Consider the following 18,100-nt stretch of genomic DNA (forward strand, 5'->3'; position numbering starts at 1 on the left):
GGGGCTTCTCCAAAGCCATGATGCAGCACTAAAAGCTGACCTCTGACCAGTGCCCTGATGCTTCTCTGTGTTCCATCAAGAAGCCTGGTTTGGAGGAACAAGTATGGTATGGCTGGGTTCATCCGAGTTCTTAGGCACAGTGTGGGTAGGGATACACACAGGAGTTACTCTGAAGTTCTTTCAAATCTTGGATAGGAAATGGTTATCATACCTGTAAGGCAGTGGTGAGATGGTACCCAGAATTTGGTTCATAGCCAACAATCTAGCAGTCCTTACAGTGCTCGGTGCTGACTACTGTTTTGGTCCACATGGTTTCAGCACAGGGAAAGGGTCTGATGGGGTGACCATAATCCTGCTGCTCCCCACCCCCCACTCTCCAGCTCATATCTACCTTGGAAGAAAGGGATTTGTGAGTTCAAAGACAGTGCCAGCTCAGCAAAATCCAAAGAGTCCCACCTTCTCTAAGAAAAGTTGAGAGTGGCAGGTCTCTCTGCCTACCTAAAGGAGATCCTCAGTCTGTGATGGGATTTTCCTTGGGTGCCAGCTATGGTCCAGGCAGAGGAGAAAGTGAGGTGGTAAGGAGACTGCAGGGAATAGTTATGAAGAGTGAATTAGAAAGGCAGTAACTCTAGTGTAGTGGTGAAGTGCATGAGCTCTAAAGCAAGACTATTTTGGCTCAAATCCTAGCTCTACTTTTTATTAATGGTGTGGCCCTAGGCTAGTTACTTAGCCTCTCTGTGCCTCAGTTAAAAGAAAAAAAAATCTGTAAAACTGAAATAGTATCTACTATTGTTCTGAGGATTAGTTGAAGTAATCTATGTAAAGCACTGAGAATGGTGCCTGGCACACAGCTTTATATATATGTGTGTGTGCTATTATTGTTGTTATTAATGATGAGCTGGAGAAGCCATATGAAGTAGGAAGGCTGGAGTAGTAGTGTCTATCAACTACAAAAATCAAACACTGAAATACCATGAAGAGGCTCCTGTCATTTTAATTAGGTTTGCCACAAAAAGCAATAACCTCAGCTAACCGCTCTGCCCTCCCCCTCCACCTGAGTCTCATCTCCCTTCATATGCATACAGCACAGGAACCCAAAGGCCCTCCTCCCCATGATCCTCCCCACTCCCATTATGGGAAGAAATGCCATTAAATGGACTCAGCCTCCTCCATACAGCATGAAACAGGATGAATAAAAATATCTTTATGAAGAGTTTTGTTGTGTCCATTATCTTAGGGTGGAGTCAGGGACAGAGATAGAGGCAAAGGCTGGGTGAGGTCTGGGGATCTCTCAGAGATCAGAATTTGCCTGAGAAGCACAGAAAGGGGGCTATGTCTAAGTGGGCAGGGACCAGGCTGAAAGATTTCCTCAAGGGTGAGGATAAGGACAGCTAAAAATCCATTCTCCTTCCTCCCCCACACCTTCCCTCACTCCCATGTAGAAGGGTAGGGAGCTCCCGGGCAGGGAACAGAGTCCCAATTCTCTAAAGTTCTCGTCTCTGGTTCCCAGAGCTTTGGGCAGGCAGTGAGTGGGGCATAACCCCTGGTGCTGCATGACCCCTTCCCCCGGCTCAGGGCTTCTCTCCGCCTGTGAGCACCAGGGCCTGCAAGATGTCAGACAGTGATACAATTCCCTTGACCACATCATTCTCATCCACCACTACAAGTCGGTGAACCTGCACAGAGCAATAAGGAAGGGAGAAAGGGATGTTTAGTGCCAGCCTCAGTTAAGGTGAGCCCTTCAGCCCCTACCCTCCATGCCAAACCGAAGCTGCTACCCCCAGCACCTTTTGGGTTGCTGGCTCCCCTACCTCTGCTTCTACCAGCCTGTTGATGATGGTTTCCAGAGTCTCATGCAGGTAGCACTTGAGGACACCCTCAAAGTGATGCGATCGATGTTGCAGGGCTTTGGTCACTGACACATCCAGGTTGTTGTAGGTCTTCTCTGCTGCCAGATTCTGGGGAGAGAGAGAAACATTCATGCAGGGAAGCAAGGGAGCCGGCCCGCAAACTCCGAGCCCACCCAACCTCACCAGAGTGATTTAGGGTAGCTGTCAGCCATGCCCACAAGCCATACCCAGCTCATTCAATTCCTTTTCAAACAGGATTTGAAAGCTTGGAAGCTTCTAAAACCCTCAGGTCCCAGAAGAGACTCTCTTCTTCTCCCTCTCCACATCCAACACCCCACCCCTTTCCCTGCCTCCCAGCACCTCCACAATCACTCACGATAACATCAAACTTGGAGTAGATGTCCACCACACGCCCTAGGGGGACAGAGGCAGCTCAGCAAGGAGGATCTGGCATCCAAGGCTCCCCCAGCCTACAGAATCACCCTCCGGGCTGAGCTGAGGGGACAGCAGATTTTCCCACAGCCTCCCTGGCTTCCCTGGAGCCCTCCCTCTCCTTTTGCCCAATCTCTCACCTTTCTCATCCACCACTGGCAGGGCTGAGACTCGGTGCTGTACAAAGATGCCCAGAGCCACGTAGACGGGGGTAGTAGTGCGGACCATAGCAATGTTAGCATAGGTGCCAATCTGTAGCTCTTCCAGAGACTTAGACATGAACTCTGGCTTGGGGAACTCAGTGATCTGAGGAAATAACCATCATCTTGATTTTTTTCAAGGCCCCTCAAACCACCTTTGGATACCCCTCCGACAAGTATGTAAGAAGTAAAAACTGGGCCGAGGAGCACTTACAAACAACTTGAGGAATTTGAGGATGCGCTTGTGGGTAAGGATGTACAAGGTGTTGCCTGATTCCGGGTCAATAACTGGCAGCCTGTGGATCTTGTTTCGAATTAATGAAGACACAGCATCAAACAAGCTGTGGGAAGGTAGGGGATAATGATAAGTTCCACAGTGCTGGGCCTGAGGGTGGTTAAATAGCTCCTTAGAGTTTGTTTATAAACAGGTGGTTGGGGGAGAGGAGCAGTGTTCAGACTAGACCTAAATAAATGTGTGTGTGTGTGTGTGTGTGTGTGTGTGTGTGTGTGTGTGTGTGTGTGTGTGTGTGTAGTGTAGTGTAGTGTATGTGTGTGTGTGTAGTGTAGTGTAGTGTAGTGTAGTGTAGTGTAGTGTCTTGCCTCTCTTCTGCCCTTGGATCTTTGGGTATCTACGGCCTTAGCTATGATGATGGCAAGGCTCTTTCCCCTCTGGACAAATGGTTAGCTGGAACTCACCTGGCATTTGGAGAAATGCAGACAAGTGGTTTAAAGGAGTCCTGTAGGTACACCTCTGAAGGGAAAAGGGAGGTTCACAAAATACCACCATGAAAAACTGTTTCCCAGGAAACTTTCCATCCCTTTATCCTTTTACAACCCCCAGTTCTCTACATACCTCTCCAAGTTTCTATCTTGTGTTCTTCTAGCTCATAGATCTGAACCTGAAAGCAGAAGCAACAGAACTTGAGACTTGATCTCCCTGCTTCACTAACCCCTTGTAGTTTGTTTGGAAGAAAGGAAATGAGGATGAGGGACTCTGGGCAGGGAAAGTGGTTTTGGTCATTGAGCTAAGGCTCCTTACCAGGGCTGATTTATAGTAGCGGTGCAGAATATTGATGAAATCAGTGATGGTCAGCATGCCTAGGGGCCAAGATAAGAGCCCTCAGCACTGCTCAAAGCTTCTCTCCCTGCCCAGCACAAGATGCCAGTAAAACTGTGTTCCAACAACTTCTGCTTACCCACAAAACTTTGCTTCTTACTATCCCACAAAGGCGCAGCTCGGACACCATTAGTCACCAAAGCAAAGAAAGCTTTCTTCACCTGTAGTGAAAGAGCAACAGTCACAAAGGAAAATTCCCAGGGGGCAGGATTTTAACAGAATAGGAATTGGGTATGCTGGGGAAAACATGAGCCCAACCCCATAGAAGGACAAGGGTATTAGCCTTGGGATGAGGTAGGATGAGAGGTATTGAACCAGAGGCTCCAAGGAAGGGGGAAGGGAAAAGAGGATTTCACCTACCTGAAGGGAAGTATCAAATACAACCAATTTTGAGCTTGTGGGAATCAGGTCATAGCAGCGATGAGACTTCATGAAGGAAGTATACACGCTATTGTTGGATTCTGGAGTCTCTGCATAGGGTGGGAAAGTTAGTAGCTTCCTTCCATGCAACAACTCACAATCAAAAGAGGCAGAAAATAAAAGTATTGTAGTTGCTCAAATATTTACAGCATGATTTTATAAGGCCCCCTATTCTGTTTTGTTCCTATTGTTCCCACAAAACCTGGATAAACCCCTTCAAAACCATTTCATCCAACCCCACCCCCAGGTAGAACTATATAATCTATTGGCTCCTTAGCCAAAAGATGGCTGACTAAAACAGAAAGTCTGTAATACTTTCACTAACCTATTCTAGTCTAAAAGCTTTTTTTCTCATCCTTAACTCATTTTCCTTTTCATATATTTAGCACATTTTCACTTGTTCTCTTTTCTCAATTAAGATGTAATTAAGCTTCTTAAAATCCAAGTAAACTTCTTAAAATTCTTCTAAGACCCACAGATGAGAAAGTCATGGTCCAAGTTGGGCCATTTCAGAACAACACTAAGTTAAAGCCCAGTGCTCAATCAACCTGGCCCAAAACAACCTGAGAGTCCATCTTGGGATGACTGTGTGAATCAGAAATCATCCCACCTACTCTAGACAAATGAGAGACCCTGGCTGGGTTTACCTTTCCATTCCCCTGATTTTAACTGCTTGCTCTCAACTGGAGAAGCAAGCCTCAAAATAATAGCCCAAATGTGCTACATAGTATGCTATGTATACTTAAAAATATTACACCATCTAATCTGCAAGGCAAATAAATATTGCCCTCATTTTTCAGCTGAGAAAACAGGTGGAAAGCAGCAAAAAAAAAAAAAAAACTGCTCAAGGTCATACCATTAGTAACAAGAAAGACTCAAACACGGATCTACCTGATTCCAAAGTTCACGCTCTTAAATCCTATGCCAGTTGTTTGTTTTTAATTTTTTACCAAAGTTATACAGGTACACAGTTTAAAGAGTCAAATACTTCTACAAATTTTGTTAAGAAAAACTGCAGTCCCTAGCACCCACCTCCCTGTACGACCCCTCCCCAGAGATGAGACCTCTTTTAGCTGAGTATTTTGGTACTTATTTCTATGTCTATAAATAACATGCTTATATTGCTACCTTTTTTGTTCACTTTTAGGCATTAACTATTATCATGCAAGGAAGATGAGAGGCATTATCTATTATCATGCAAGGAAGATGAGAATTTTCAATTCTCTTTACTACCAGGACCCCATTATAAACATGCACCTCCCATCACTCCGTTCTCCCAGAAGTTAAACTGTACGGTTGGTTACATCAGTATTTAAATAATTTTGACTAAATATTCATTATTCAGAGCTAAGTCAAGTAGTAAAGTCTGATTTTTTTTTTCTTTCACAACTTTTTGTTTTCCTTGGAGTTAATAGCTGTCTTGTCTTTTTGTTTGCTTAGTTCTCTATGCATAATACTTATAACTAATTCAATCCCCAAACTCTTTACCAATTGTTTAAATCTCCTTTCAAGAAGTTCAGAAGCATGAGATAGTCTAACAATTTAAACTACCCAAAGAAGTCTCTCTGGAGCCTTCTGACCTGCTCAGATCTGGGCTGGTGTGCCTGGTGTGCACTGCTGTCATCCTTAGATCTTCCTTCATCACCATCCAGGGGAGCCAGCCCTTTCACGTCTCTCCTGTACTGGCACTCCTGTGTCCTGTATCCCATGTTTTCATCTTTTTTGATTACTCCCTTGTTTTGGTGGAGCACATCTTCCAGTAGCTTCCTGAGAAAGGGTGCATGGGAAGTAAATTTTTTGAGACCTTGTAGCCTGCAGATATCTTTATTTTACCCTCATCTTTGAATTATAATTTGGCTGGATATAGAATTCTAGGTTGGAATTTATTTTCCTGCAGAATATTGAAGGCACTGCTTCATTGCCTTCCAGCTTCTGGTGCTGTTGAGAGTCCGGAGTCCCAGGCAATTCTGATTCCTTGTGTGTGACTTGTTTTTTTCTCTTTGGAAACTCAGGATCTTCTCTTTGTTCCCAGTGTTCTGAAATCTCATGATGATTGTGCTTTGGGTGGGACAGTTTCACCCATTGTGCTGAATATTCAATGAGTCCTTTCAACATGAAAACTAATGTTCTTCAGTTCCAGGAAATGTTCTTGAATTGCTTCCTTGATTGTTTCCTTCCCTCTGTGTTGTCATTTTTCTCTTTCTGTAACTCCTATTATTTAGATATTGGACTTCCAAAAACTGATCCTTTAAGGTTTGTTTTTGTTGTTGTTGTTATTGTTTTTAAAATACAGTAGTCCCCCCCTTATCCAAGGTTTCACTTTCCACAGTCTCAGTTACCCGTGGTCAACCCTAGTCTGAATATTAAATGGGAAATTCCAGAAATAAACAATTCATAAGTTTTAAATTGCACGGCATTCTGAGCAACATGATGAAATCTCTTGCCATTAAGCTCAGTTCCAGCCCTGGGCGTCAATCGTCCCTTTGTCCAGCATATCCCGCCTGTTAGTCACTTAGTAGCCATCTCAGTTATCAGATTGTCGCTGTATCACAGTGTTTGTGTTCAAGTAACCTTTATTTTACTTAATAATGGCCACAGAGCACAAGAATAGTGATGCTGGCAATTCGGATATGTAAAACTGAAGCCCCAAAGTGCTTCCTATAAGTGAAAAGGTGAAAGTTCTTGACTTAATAAGGGAAAGAAAAAAAAATCATATGCTGAGATCTATGATAAAAATGAACCTTCTGGACTTCCCTGGTGGCGCAGTGGTTAAGAATCCGCCTGCCAAGGCAGGGACATGGGTTCAATCCCTGGTCTGGGAAGATCCCGCATGCCACAGAGCAACTAAGTCGGTGTGCCACAACTACTGAGCCTGCGCTCTACAGCCTGTGAGCCACAGCTACCAAGCCCATGTACCACAACTACTGAAGCCCGCACGCCTAGAGCCTGTGCTCAGCACCAAGACAAGCCACCGCAATGAGAAGCCCGCATACTGCAACGAAGAGTAGCCCCCGCTCGCCGCAACTAGAGAAAGCCTGCGTGCAGCAACGAAGACCCAACGCAGCCAAAAATAAATAAATAAAGATAAAATGTTAAAAAAAAAAAAAAAGAATCAGCATAAACACAATTCACTGATAAAAAAAAAAAGGATGAATCTTCTATCTGTGAAACTGTGAAGAATGAAAAAGGAATTCATGCTAGTTTTGCTGTCACACTTCCAACTGCAAAAGTTGTGGGGTCAGTGTGTGATAAGGGCTTAGTCAAGATGGAAAAGGCATTAAATTTGTACAATAAGATATTTAGAGGCAGACAGACCGACCAACCCCATTCACATAACTCTTAATATATGTTATAACTGTTCTATTTTATTATTAGTTACTGTTGTTAATCTCTTACTGTGCCTAATTTGTAAATTAAACTTTCATAGGTATGTATGTATGTATAGGACAAAAACATAATATATACAGGGTTTCATAGTATCTGCTGTTTCAGGTATCCACTGGGAGTCCTGGAATGTATACCCCGAGGATAAGGAGGTACTAACTACTGTATCTTTTCTCTCCTACTTTCCTCTTCTTTGATTTTTTCTTTTCCTTTATAGTTTATTACAAGATATTGAATACAGTTCCTTGTGCTATACAGTAGAACTCTGTTGTTTATTTTATATATAGTAGTTTATATCTGTTAATCCCATACTCCTAATTTATCCCCCTCCTTTCTCCTTTGGTAACCATAAGTTTGTTTTCTATGTCTGTGAGTCCACTTCTTTGATTTCTAATTCTGCTTTATGAGAGATTTCTTCAACTTGATTTTCCACACCTCCTACTTAGTTTAAAATTTTTGCTATTGTATTTTTAATTTCCAAGAGCTCCTTTTTTGTTTTCTGAAAACTGCTTTTCTTAAAAAAATTACTTCCTATACTTGTTTCATGGTGGAAATATTCTTCATCTGAGTATGCATTAATGTTAATTTTTTTTATTTATTTTTAATAAATTTATTTATTTACTTTTGGCTGCACTGGGTCTTTGTTGCTGCATGCGGGCTTTCTCTAGTCGTGGTGAGCAAGGGCTACTCTTCATTACGGTGCGCAGGCTTCTCATTGTAGTGGCTTCTCTTGTTGCGAAGCATGGACTCTAGACACGCGGACTTCAGTAGTTGTGGCACGCCGGCTCAGTAGTTGTGGCTCACAGGCTCTAGAGCGCAGGCTCAATAGTTGTGGCGCACGGGCTTATCTGCTCTGCAGCATGTGGGATCTTCCCGGACCAGGGATCGAACCCGTGTCCCCTGCACTGGCACGCAGATTCTTAATCACTGTGCCACCAGGGAAGTCCATTAACATTAATTTTTAAAGTTCTCTTCTCTATGCATTGACTTTTCCCTTCTGTTGCTTTTTTTCCTGTTTGTTTTTTTCCATTTGTGGGGGGCAGTTTGGATCACTTTTTTCAAGTTACAGGGTTTCTTTAGATGTCTGGTAATCCTTGGTTTAAAGGAGGATTCAAACCATATTTTAAGAGTGGAGTCTTTTTTTTTTTTTTTTTTTTGCGGTACGCGGGCCTCTCTACGCAGGCCTCTCACTGTTGTGGCCTCTCCCGTTGCGGAGCACAGGCTCCAGATGCGCAGGTTCAGCGGCCATGGCTCATGGGCCCAGCCACTCCGCGGCATGTGGGATCTTCCCGGACCGGGGCACGCACCCGGGTCCCCTGCATCAGCAGGCGGACTCTCAACCACTGCGCCACCAGGGAAGCCCAAGAGTGGAGTCTTTAGAGCTGATTAGAAGCTCTATGTCTGTAAATGAACCTTGTTGACGGTGAACCATTTAGATGGGGAACACTCAATACTTACATTTATAGGGCTTTCCCCTCAATGGGATTCTGAAGAGAAGGATTATTCATGCAATTTTGTGCTTGGAGGATGAAGTCTTTTCTATTAGCACTCTGAAAACCAAATGGGGGAAAAGGGCTGGGGTCTCAGCATCCAGTATGGTTCACTTCATGCTCCTGTTTTCAGCGCAGTACCTCTGCCTTCAACTGGGCCGGCGCCCCTTTCCATACCTCCAGTCTTTGCCAAAGTTGGGATGGGAGTTTCCCAGCTGCACTCAGTCGGGGAGGGAGTCTTGGGATCTGACTGCTTCTTAGACCTTCAATGCTTTTGGGCTTTCCTCACTGCTAGTTTATAATTCAGTTTTCTCAGGTCTGCTAAGTCACTTACCACACTTCTGTCTGCTTTCCAGCTTCCAAAAATTCATTGCTATTATCTCCTCTCTTGTTCTCCCTATTCTGATGGTTTTGTACCTTTTAAAAAAAATTCCTTCATGGTTTTAGTGGCTTTTTGTGAAGGAGCGAAAGTAGATGCATGTATTCAATCCACCATCTTTAACTGGAAGGCCACCATTGTTCCTCAAATTTGAAAACTCACAGACTCCCAAGAAGACTCCCATGTCTTTTGACACCAGTTTAAGACATGCTACACTGACAGTTAAATACCACCATTCCAGGCTACAGGCCTACAAACATATTTGACTTGGTTTTCCCAGGATTTTTAAAATAATTTAAATCAGTTGCCCAATTTAAAAAAATCTGGAGATTTACATAAAAATCCAAACTCTCAATTTCTTTTCATAATCAGAAGATCTTACAAAAGTAGGTTGTGAATTCCCAAATAGTAGCAATTGACCAGACCTGGATAGTTGCTGCCTCCTTTTAGATGCAACGAGATCTACAGGTTATTGTAGTCATACGCAGCTCACGTCACTGCTTGATCCATGGAGGCAATTTGAGTGTCTTACCCCTGCCTCAGTTGGTGCTAATGTGAATGCACTCAGAAACACAAAATGAGCACTGATATCATGGGGCAGTACTCAATTATGAAGAATCATCTAGGTAATTCAAAATATGACTAGATTAACTTTTTTGGATACCAACAACATGAAAACAGAACATTTAAAAAATTCTTGTGGAGAACTCATGGACCTTTAATAATATGTCCTAGGATCTCATCCCATATTTCAATCCTCTGAGAAAGTGTGTACTCCTAATGCCAATAAACATGTCCTAGGAAGACTAGGAGTGTTCCTGGGCAAAATTCTTTACCAGAGATGCCTATAAATTTTGCTTCTTTCTAGATGACCTAGGGTTGAACCATTCCATTCTAACCAAGTATTTGGGCAGGTGCTGGAATTGCCTTCTCCTGTGCCCTGAATTTTAGGGTTTAGTGCCTCTATTTCTAGATTAGTTCTAAGGGTTTCAAGTCCCTTCTATAATTTCTTGTGTATACTCAGTGGTTTTAGTGAGATCGCTGTATGATGAAATCCTAGTGGCTTTGTTTCTGGGCTACTCAGAACATACCAGGGACTTTTTTTTTTTTTTTTTTTTTTTGCAGTATCAAGTCATTTATTCATTCACTATTCTTTCTTTCTTTCTTTCTTTTTTGGCCGCACGGCACGTGGGACCTTAGTCCCCCAACCAGGGATGGAACCTGCACCCCCTGCATTGGAAGCACAGAGTCTTAATCACTGGAGCACCAGGGAAGTCCCTACCAGGGACTTCTAAACCATGGTTAGCCAGCCCAGAGTTGCCTATGGAAGTTTTCCCTGTACCTCAAAAGTTTCTCTCAGGTGGTATGCCAACTGAGGATATTAATCATCCTCACCCTGCCCAAGATTTATTCCTAGGTGATCTTGCCAAATCACTGTTCCTGATTTATGTGGTTTGGCACATTATCTGGCCCAGCTTTGATCTTCCCAGGGAAGACTCCGGGAGAAATTCAAAAGCACTGCTGAAGACAAATTAGGATTGGGCTACTGGTATGAAACTGGTTCTCATACCAGTTTCCTTTCTTCAGTAAACTTACCTTGAGGATGCTCATTTTCCAGAGCTGAGTAGTTATCTGAAGAAGTGACCTGGAGAGACAGAGGAACAAAGATTCAGCCTATCTTAGGCTCCATCCATTTGAGCCTAGCAACATTAGGGAAAGGGCTGGTTAACTAATGACTTCCTTGTCTTTCAGAAATATTATCTCATTTAATCTTTATAATAACCCTGAGGTGAATACTATTATTAGCCTTATTTTCACAGATTAGGAAACTTAGGTTCAAGAAATATTAAGCAACCTGCCCAAGGTCGCATGGCTGGCAAAGGGTGGAATGGGGATTTGAATACAGATCTGTGCTGTTCCAAAGCTCATGCCCTTATATACTACCTTGCCTAATGAAACATTAGGTCTTAAAAGCTGAGACTAGAAAATATGAGCTTAAGGTTGGCCCCACAACACTCTCACAGACCTATTTTATAAAAATATGGAAGCCAGAGAGACAATACTGCTTTCCCCCAAACAGTCACTAAGCATAGTTGTGGGCACCTGAGTCACTGACGTACCCCTTACCATGAGAGGGGGCCACATCTGGGGAGGATCCCAGCAGCTGACTACCAGAGAGAGTCAAAGTTTGAATGACTGAGGGGTAGATAAGAAGGATAAATGTTCTGAAACTAGGGAACTGAGTCCTCTCAGCACCCTTGTGAGTCAAAGGCTGCTATAGCCCAGAGGGTGCTGGTTTTCCAAGTTTCCTTGTTCATGACAGTCTGAGATTAGAAAGTGCTTTGAATACAGAGAAACCTTCAGAACCATCTCTGTGCTCCCTCAAGTGGGAACATTTGGAAATTTCATTGTTATCTAGGAACCCAGGAGAGATCATGATAATTTTTGTCGGCTGGAATCAACAGTTTTGCCTCTATTTTGCTCTGTCTGGGTAATATCCCCAAACTAACTTAAAGTCATACTTTACCTCCACAGCTGCTGTAGTGACATGAAGTTAAAGGCCTTGGCTTGAAGCTGGGAGGTTGGCTGGTAAACAGGGTCGAGTTGGCAGGACAGCCCTAAACTTCCCTCCTCTAATGGGCCAGGGTGTGGGCAGGGGATAATCTCCCTCTCTTCTGTCTGGGCAGCATAAGGCTATCAGCATGGCCCGGCATTTTGGCAAAACTGTCGGAACAACAGCCTCATCACTTCTAAGTGGGAAAGAGGTCTGTTTAGCAGTAAAGCAGTCTTACAAAGATCTATACAGAGACACAGAAACAGCTACTTCTGTAGAAATTATTGTACCCAGCGTATGATACCTATTTACTGCACTGTGCTACAGTTATTTTGTTCGTTATCTATCCAAACAGACTGTAAATTCCTGGAAGCCTGGAACTATCATATAGTTCTTTGTATCACTCCCTCATACCACGTAGCATGGGGGTTTGCATATAACTCGCAACTGTTTTGTTTTTTAACTCTCAAATTGATAATGATACACACTGATATGAACAGAGAGACCTAAGATTAAGTTACAGAGAGAGAAGAGAGACATACAGCTAAACAGAGACACAGATACCTACATAAGAGAGTCAGACACAATTGAATATGACTTTATCTTTCTGCCTGTTTCTCCACACAGGAGTGGGATAATTATGTCCACTCTCTCTACATTTAATAACATAGGGGACTTGTGCAAAATACTATTTTCAGAGACACACCCTAGATCTGACACACAGACTCACAATTTCTTCCAAACTCCTGATCCACATTTTCAGTTGTTTGCTGCACCACCACAGATGTCACAGAGACTCCTCAAATGCTTCAATACAAAACAGAACAGCATCTGTCCCTCCAATCCTATTATTCTTACTGTGGGTCCCACCTTTGTTTTTGCACTGCTGTCTTCCCTGATGCCTAGAACTGTGGTCTTGATTCCTCCAAGAACAAGCTATGCCAACATGTCTGCTTAGAATGACAGAGCAGGGCATGACCTAAACTCATCCTTAACATCTATCAGCTAAGCTGCTATGTTAGAAATGCCTCAAAGCCATCTCTCTCCTTTCCACTTTCACAGCTTTAACTTAGCCTTTTACATCCCACTTCTATAGCATTCTCTGAGCTGGTCTCCCTGCCAGTTTAGAGAAGAGGAAGTCTATTTCCTCTTCAATTTGTCTTTCATGCTGTCACCAAGTTCTCTCACCAAGCATCTCAGGTTTGGAAGGGACTTTCAACTCCAGCAACCAAGAACTCACTACTTTCTGAAGCAGCTTCATCCATTTACAGAAAGCCGTTAGGAATATTCCTAAAGTACACTCACTACCTTGCTCATGAATCTTCCATGGGTCCTCTTATTACAAAACAAAGTTCAAACTTAATGTGGCATGCAATATCTTCAACCTGACCCCAGCCTACTTTTCCATTTTCCAGTCATTTCTCCAACTGTGACCAAAATCCAAAGCTCCGGCAACATCAAGCCACTGGCTCACCCCAATTAATCTCTACGTGCCCCAGTTTCTATGCCCTTGCTCACACTGTTCTCTCAACCTGCAATGCCCTCTCGTGGGCTGACAGCAATTTCTCCCTCCTCTATGCTGCCACGGTCCTTTTTCTGCATCTTGATGCTAGCATTTATTACAGTCTACCTTAAATAACAGCTGTCACTGACTTGCCCTCACCCCCACTCCAGTTAGGCTAAGCATTTTCAAAGCAGGAGTTTTCCTTTTTCTTTATTTTATTCAATTAATTTATTTATTTATTGGCCAAGACACGTGGCCTGCGGTATCTCAGTCCCCCCACCAGGGATCAAACCCAGACCTGGCAGTGAAAAGGCTGAGTCCTAACCACTGGACCGCCAGGGAACTCCCTTTTTTTTTTTCTTTTCAAAACTATTTCTATTCCAAAAACCTAATCCAGTACTTAAAGTATGAGGGCTAAATCAGAAAACCTATATTAAAATGCTTTGTAAACCATAATATATTTATAAGTAAGTAAAAAATAATGTTATTTTGAATTTAATGGAATCAGAACTTTCATTCTTGTTCAAAATTCTCTTAATCTGTAAGAACTTACTCCCTTGCCTGGGTGACCAGCTGCAAATCATTTTACCACTTTGGTCTGGTTTCTTCTTTATAACCTTAGGGACATGACCTCTCCGCAGGCAAACAAAGGGTACAGTAAGGGAATGACCCTGGGCGTGTAACTGATCCAAAGAAAGGTGAACCTGCAGCCCTCACACAACTACAGTAGCAGATGATAAAAACCAAGGTAGTTAGAGTTACTCTGCCTGACAAAGGATACATGGAGGGAAGTGAATGGGCAGGGTTCCAGAGTACCAGACAAAGGCTCCTGAGAGTGAGGATGGGTCCAAACAGGTAGTAGGCAACCTGCAGCAACTCTGGGAGGATGACAGGGACCTGCCACAATCCGTCAGTGCGTGCCTGCCAAGAAGGAGCTACGCCAACACACCTGCTCAGAATCGCAGAGCAGGGCGTGACCTAAACTAGATCAGGGACACAGTGGCCTCTAACACTGAAAGGGTCCCTCCTTCGGGGAAACCCCACTTTTCAGTCTCATTAAGGGTATGTTACCTCGCTGGACACCTCAATGCAGTATAAAAGTCTTTCAGACGTCCCTCCTGCCAAGGACTGCATGAATCACACTCACACAACTGGGGACCAGGTGCTACCTGCAAGCGGGGGTCCCTCGGAACCCCCTGCTTCACCCAGGAAAGCTGGCTCACAACCCTTCTCTCTCAGGCAAACCTCCGAAGGGCCCGAGGCGCTAAAAGGAAAGGAGGCCCGATATCGCCAAGGCGTGCGTAGGTTCCAAGGAGGGAGCTAGGAGTCACTGCCCGCTCGGGCTAAAAGTACCACGGACCGAAGGCAGGCACGGGCGCGGCCCAGTCCTAGGAGATGCACTCAGCGAAGGAGCGGAGGAGCAGGGTCACGGGATAGGACTGACACCCTGCTTCTCGGTTACTGGGCACCAGAGCCGGCCCCGGCCTCCCCGTCCCCTGACGGGGGGGGGTCTCAAGCTCCACGGCGCCCTCCCGCAGCCCTCCCGCGCTCCTCACCGCTTCCATCGCGACAGACGCCGGCTGGGTTCGTTCGCTTTAGGAAGCTTGCCCGGGGAGGGAGGCGGGGAAGGTCCCGCCCCACGTCCGGTACCGCGACGCCACTTCCGCCTACGTCAGGACTGACGCAAGCCAAGGGCGGAAGGCCAGGAGCTGACCCTTCCGGCGTGGCCTGGCCTCCGAAACCGCCCTCCCCCCAGTCCTCCCGCACCTCACAGATCCCACCGACGGCGAGGGTGACGGGACGGAGCCGCTTGTATTTAAAATGTTCTTTTTTTATTTGTCGTTTAAAAACAAACTTGGAAGAAGCAAAATCCAAAACTTGCCCTTTGCCTCTTGCAACATAAATTATGTACAGTTCAGAATGATCGCTGATACAAAACATGCCAAGGACAGGGGCGCTGGGGGTGGAGGGAGAGAGGGCGCTTTAAAAAAGGGAATCATTTCATCCGTTGTTACGAAGGACCAACCTTGCTGTACAGGATACACACAACACAAAATAAAGTCTTCACGGGATTCACACTTGTCAGAGATTTATTTTTTAAAAAGGGGGAGGGAGGGTCCTGGAGGTGAGGGGAGAAGACCGTAAAGGGGAAAAACTGAAAATTGAATATGTGCAAGTGTAAACCAACCCAAAATACAAACATGGGGCACGGGGAAGGGCGGGGCGGGGGAGAGGGAATTCTGATGCAATTATACAGGCGGGGTACTTTAAAAAAAAAAAAAAAAAAAAAAAAAAAACCAACAACCAAAATTCCAACCTTGTAGCTTGGGTCTGAGTTAGTTTATATAAAAATTAAAAACTGTATAAGGTTTCTTCACTAAATTCTACAGGACTATCAGATACCTAGCATATGCTTACAAAGTCTGCCCCATCCCCTTTTCCCAATCCCAGGGCCCAAGCCCCAACCAGAGCCTGACTCGCAGGAGCCAATCTCCCCCTCCCTGTAGCCTAGACCTTCTTTGCTCTTGGAAAAGGAACATCCAATGGCTTTGGGGGCAGCAGCCCAGTCTCCCCACTGTCTGATTTAACTACAGTGGTTTCCGTGGGGGTGAGGGGATGTTATTCTCTTACACATTTGCAGCTTGAAACAGTTGAGGAAGCAGCTTAAAAAAAAAAAAATCTCCCTACCCCCATCAATCCGCAACCCCCCAAATTCGAAAACAAACAAAAACAAACCTAAAATCACAACAGCAACCGTGCTCCCCCTCCAGCAGGCCCGCCCATACACCACCACCAAGCCCACCCCTACACTCCAGACATTTGATTCTTGAAAATATTAATTACAAAATGCCCTTTGCCCACAGCCCCTAGGAGAGAACTGCATATAAGCTTCATCTTCATCCCCATGGCTCCCTACCAGAGAGGGGTCTGGGGCCTCACCCACCCCCTGACCTAACCCTACCCCCAGGAAGAGGTTCAACTGCAGCACAAGCTTGGGCAGAAAGGGGAAGGACTAGGGAGGAGGCAGGGGAACCCATTACCCTCTGGCTCCCCCTGGGGCCAGCTCACTTTTGTGCGTTATAACATAGTCCAACTATACAAAAGGGGGTGGGAATCGCCCAGCCTCTATACCCCCCCCTTACAGCAGTCACAGCCAGGGGGTGGGGAGGAGGGGGTGAGGAAAAGGGCGGTAGGTTGGGTAATGGAGGGGGCTCCCCCACAAGGGGAGCTCCATGTGTCCGCCCCACGCCCCCCTACCATTTATAAACTGGTTTTGTAAAAAGAAAATAGATATATTTATATAGAATATATAAAGCACAAAAATTAGTAGTTTTACATTTGCTCTCCCCGGGGGTGGGGGGAGAGGGGAGGGTTCTCACCTCCAGCCGGCTCCCCCATGCCCCACAAGACTATGTACAATCCCATGTATAAATAGATAAATACCCCCCACCCTCCCCGCGCTGACACTAAGCTCCCCCAGCCCCACATCACCACCCCTTCCCACCAGACCAGCAGCAGTTTGGTGACGGAGGGAAAGTGGGAGCTCCGGGCCACACCCTGCCTCACTGGGTATGGGCATGCCACTCAGGGATAGCCCTCACCCTACCACCCACCCACCCTATCCAGGGGCTGGAGGGCAAATGGGCTCATGATGGGGTTGGGAAAACCGGAGGGAGATATCCTGGTCCTAAGTTTAGCACACCCCTCCTGCCCCCATGTCCAGATGGAGAAGGAAGTCCTAGAGCAACTAGGGGCCAGTCATCCCCAATCTTCATCATCATTAGTCTCAACCACCATCCCATGCCCGTAATTAAAAACAAAGATGGATTTTTTGTTGTTGTTTTTTCTTCTTCCTCCTACCCCCCTTCCACCCACTCAGAAGAGGGCAGTGAGGTGGGGGAGAGGGTTGGGGCAGTAGGGGGCTTGGAGAGGGTCTCACATTTCAAAACAGCAAAAAATCCAACACTTAAATGAGGTAGGTGTGGGTGCGGGGTCTCCTTGCCCGGCTTGCCCGGCTTGCCCTCCTGGGCAGCGGGGCGCCTCTTTCCCGTTCATGTTGCATTTGTCAGAGTGGAAAACAAGGAAACACAACCCATAGAGAGACAGAAACACAGAGGAGAAGAGGGAGACAGAGACAGATTGAGAGGGAAGGGGATGGGGGTGAGGGTGGGGGCAGGACCCGGCAGGCAGGGCCAGGTGTGGGACCCGGCCTTTGGGATTGTCAAGCTTAGTCAAGTCTCTTTGCAGCCTCGAGTTGGGCCAGAGAGGTCGGTGGGAGCAGCAGGGCTGTGAGGCCCGGCCACACATCCTCCTCCCCCCTCCCTGCTGCCTCCCAGATGCTTCTGGGTAGTTCCCAGCCCATATCCCCCTCAAACCTGAGATGCCCAATGGCTGCTTCTGTCTGACCCCTCCTGGAGCTGGGGGCAGAGATGCCAGCCTGGGGGCCAGTGGCGGGGAAGAGGGTCATCCCTGGTGCCCAGGGTGGGCGTGGCCTAGGGCCCTCTGCCCCAGCCTCCTGCTCCAGGGGCTCCGGTCAGCCGGCAGCCCCAGCCCTGGGTCCTGGCTCTGGCTGCTACCTCTCTTCCCCCTCATCCCTTTCAGGGAAGAGGTTGGGGTGGGGGACTCCCCTGCCTGGTAGCCTCAAAGCTTCTTAGTTCATCCATTTCCGACAATTCCAGGCTCCACAGTGGCAGGGGATCTTGTGCTGATCGTCCTCAAAATCAAACTGATAGTCATATGTCAGCTGGAAAGAGAAGAGGGCAGAATCAA

General features: G+C 45.8%; 2 protein-coding genes across 3 annotated transcripts in view; both read right to left on the minus strand.

Annotated features, from left to right (window-relative positions):
- Positions 1-988: 988 nt before the first annotated feature.
- Positions 989-14,984, minus strand: PRKAG1 (protein kinase AMP-activated non-catalytic subunit gamma 1). 2 transcript variants are annotated; one of them, XM_082665041.1, is made up of 13 exons: positions 14,887-14,901; positions 10,869-10,917; positions 5,600-5,786; positions 3,960-4,069; positions 3,679-3,760; positions 3,522-3,580; positions 3,336-3,381; positions 3,179-3,233; positions 2,697-2,823; positions 2,423-2,588; positions 2,227-2,264; positions 1,812-1,958; positions 989-1,676 (listed from the first exon to the last, which is right to left on the minus strand). In XM_082665041.1, the coding sequence occupies exons 4-13, from the start codon at positions 4,029-4,031 to the stop codon at positions 1,572-1,574; spliced, it is 897 nt and encodes a 298-aa protein (XP_082521167.1). In that variant the 5' UTR covers positions 4,032-4,069; positions 5,600-5,786; positions 10,869-10,917; positions 14,887-14,901; the 3' UTR covers positions 989-1,571. The 2 variants fall into 2 exon arrangements, with proteins under 2 accessions (XP_082521167.1, XP_082521166.1); XM_082665040.1 differs by lacking the exon at positions 5,600-5,786 and having other exon boundaries at positions 14,887-14,984.
- A 166-nt stretch (positions 14,985-15,150) lies between these two features.
- The window catches only part of KMT2D (lysine methyltransferase 2D), a gene marked incomplete at its 5' end in the record, with an annotated part of 33,670 nt that continues 30,720 nt past the window's right edge, over positions 15,151-18,100 (minus strand). The window contains one exon of the mRNA XM_082666153.1: positions 15,151-18,074. Within this exon, the coding sequence (XP_082522279.1) occupies positions 17,982-18,074 (93 nt within the window). The 3' untranslated portion in view covers positions 15,151-17,981. The remainder of the gene's footprint in view (positions 18,075-18,100) is intronic.

This window comes from Grampus griseus, assembly GCF_964374135.1.
Source record: "Grampus griseus genome assembly, chromosome: 11".
In the NCBI taxonomy this organism is placed as follows: domain Eukaryota; kingdom Metazoa; phylum Chordata; class Mammalia; order Artiodactyla; family Delphinidae; genus Grampus; species Grampus griseus.

Coding starts and splice junctions, on each gene's coding strand:
- PRKAG1 (XM_082665040.1), bottom strand. Junction 4,070..10,868: donor GGAAAATGAGCATCCTCAAG/GTAAGTTTACTG, acceptor CACCCTATGCAG/AGACTCCAGAATCCAACAAT. Junction 1,677..1,811: donor ACAGGCTGGTAGAAGCAGAG/GTAGGGGAGCCA, acceptor TGCTCTGTGCAG/GTTCACCGACTTGTAGTGGT.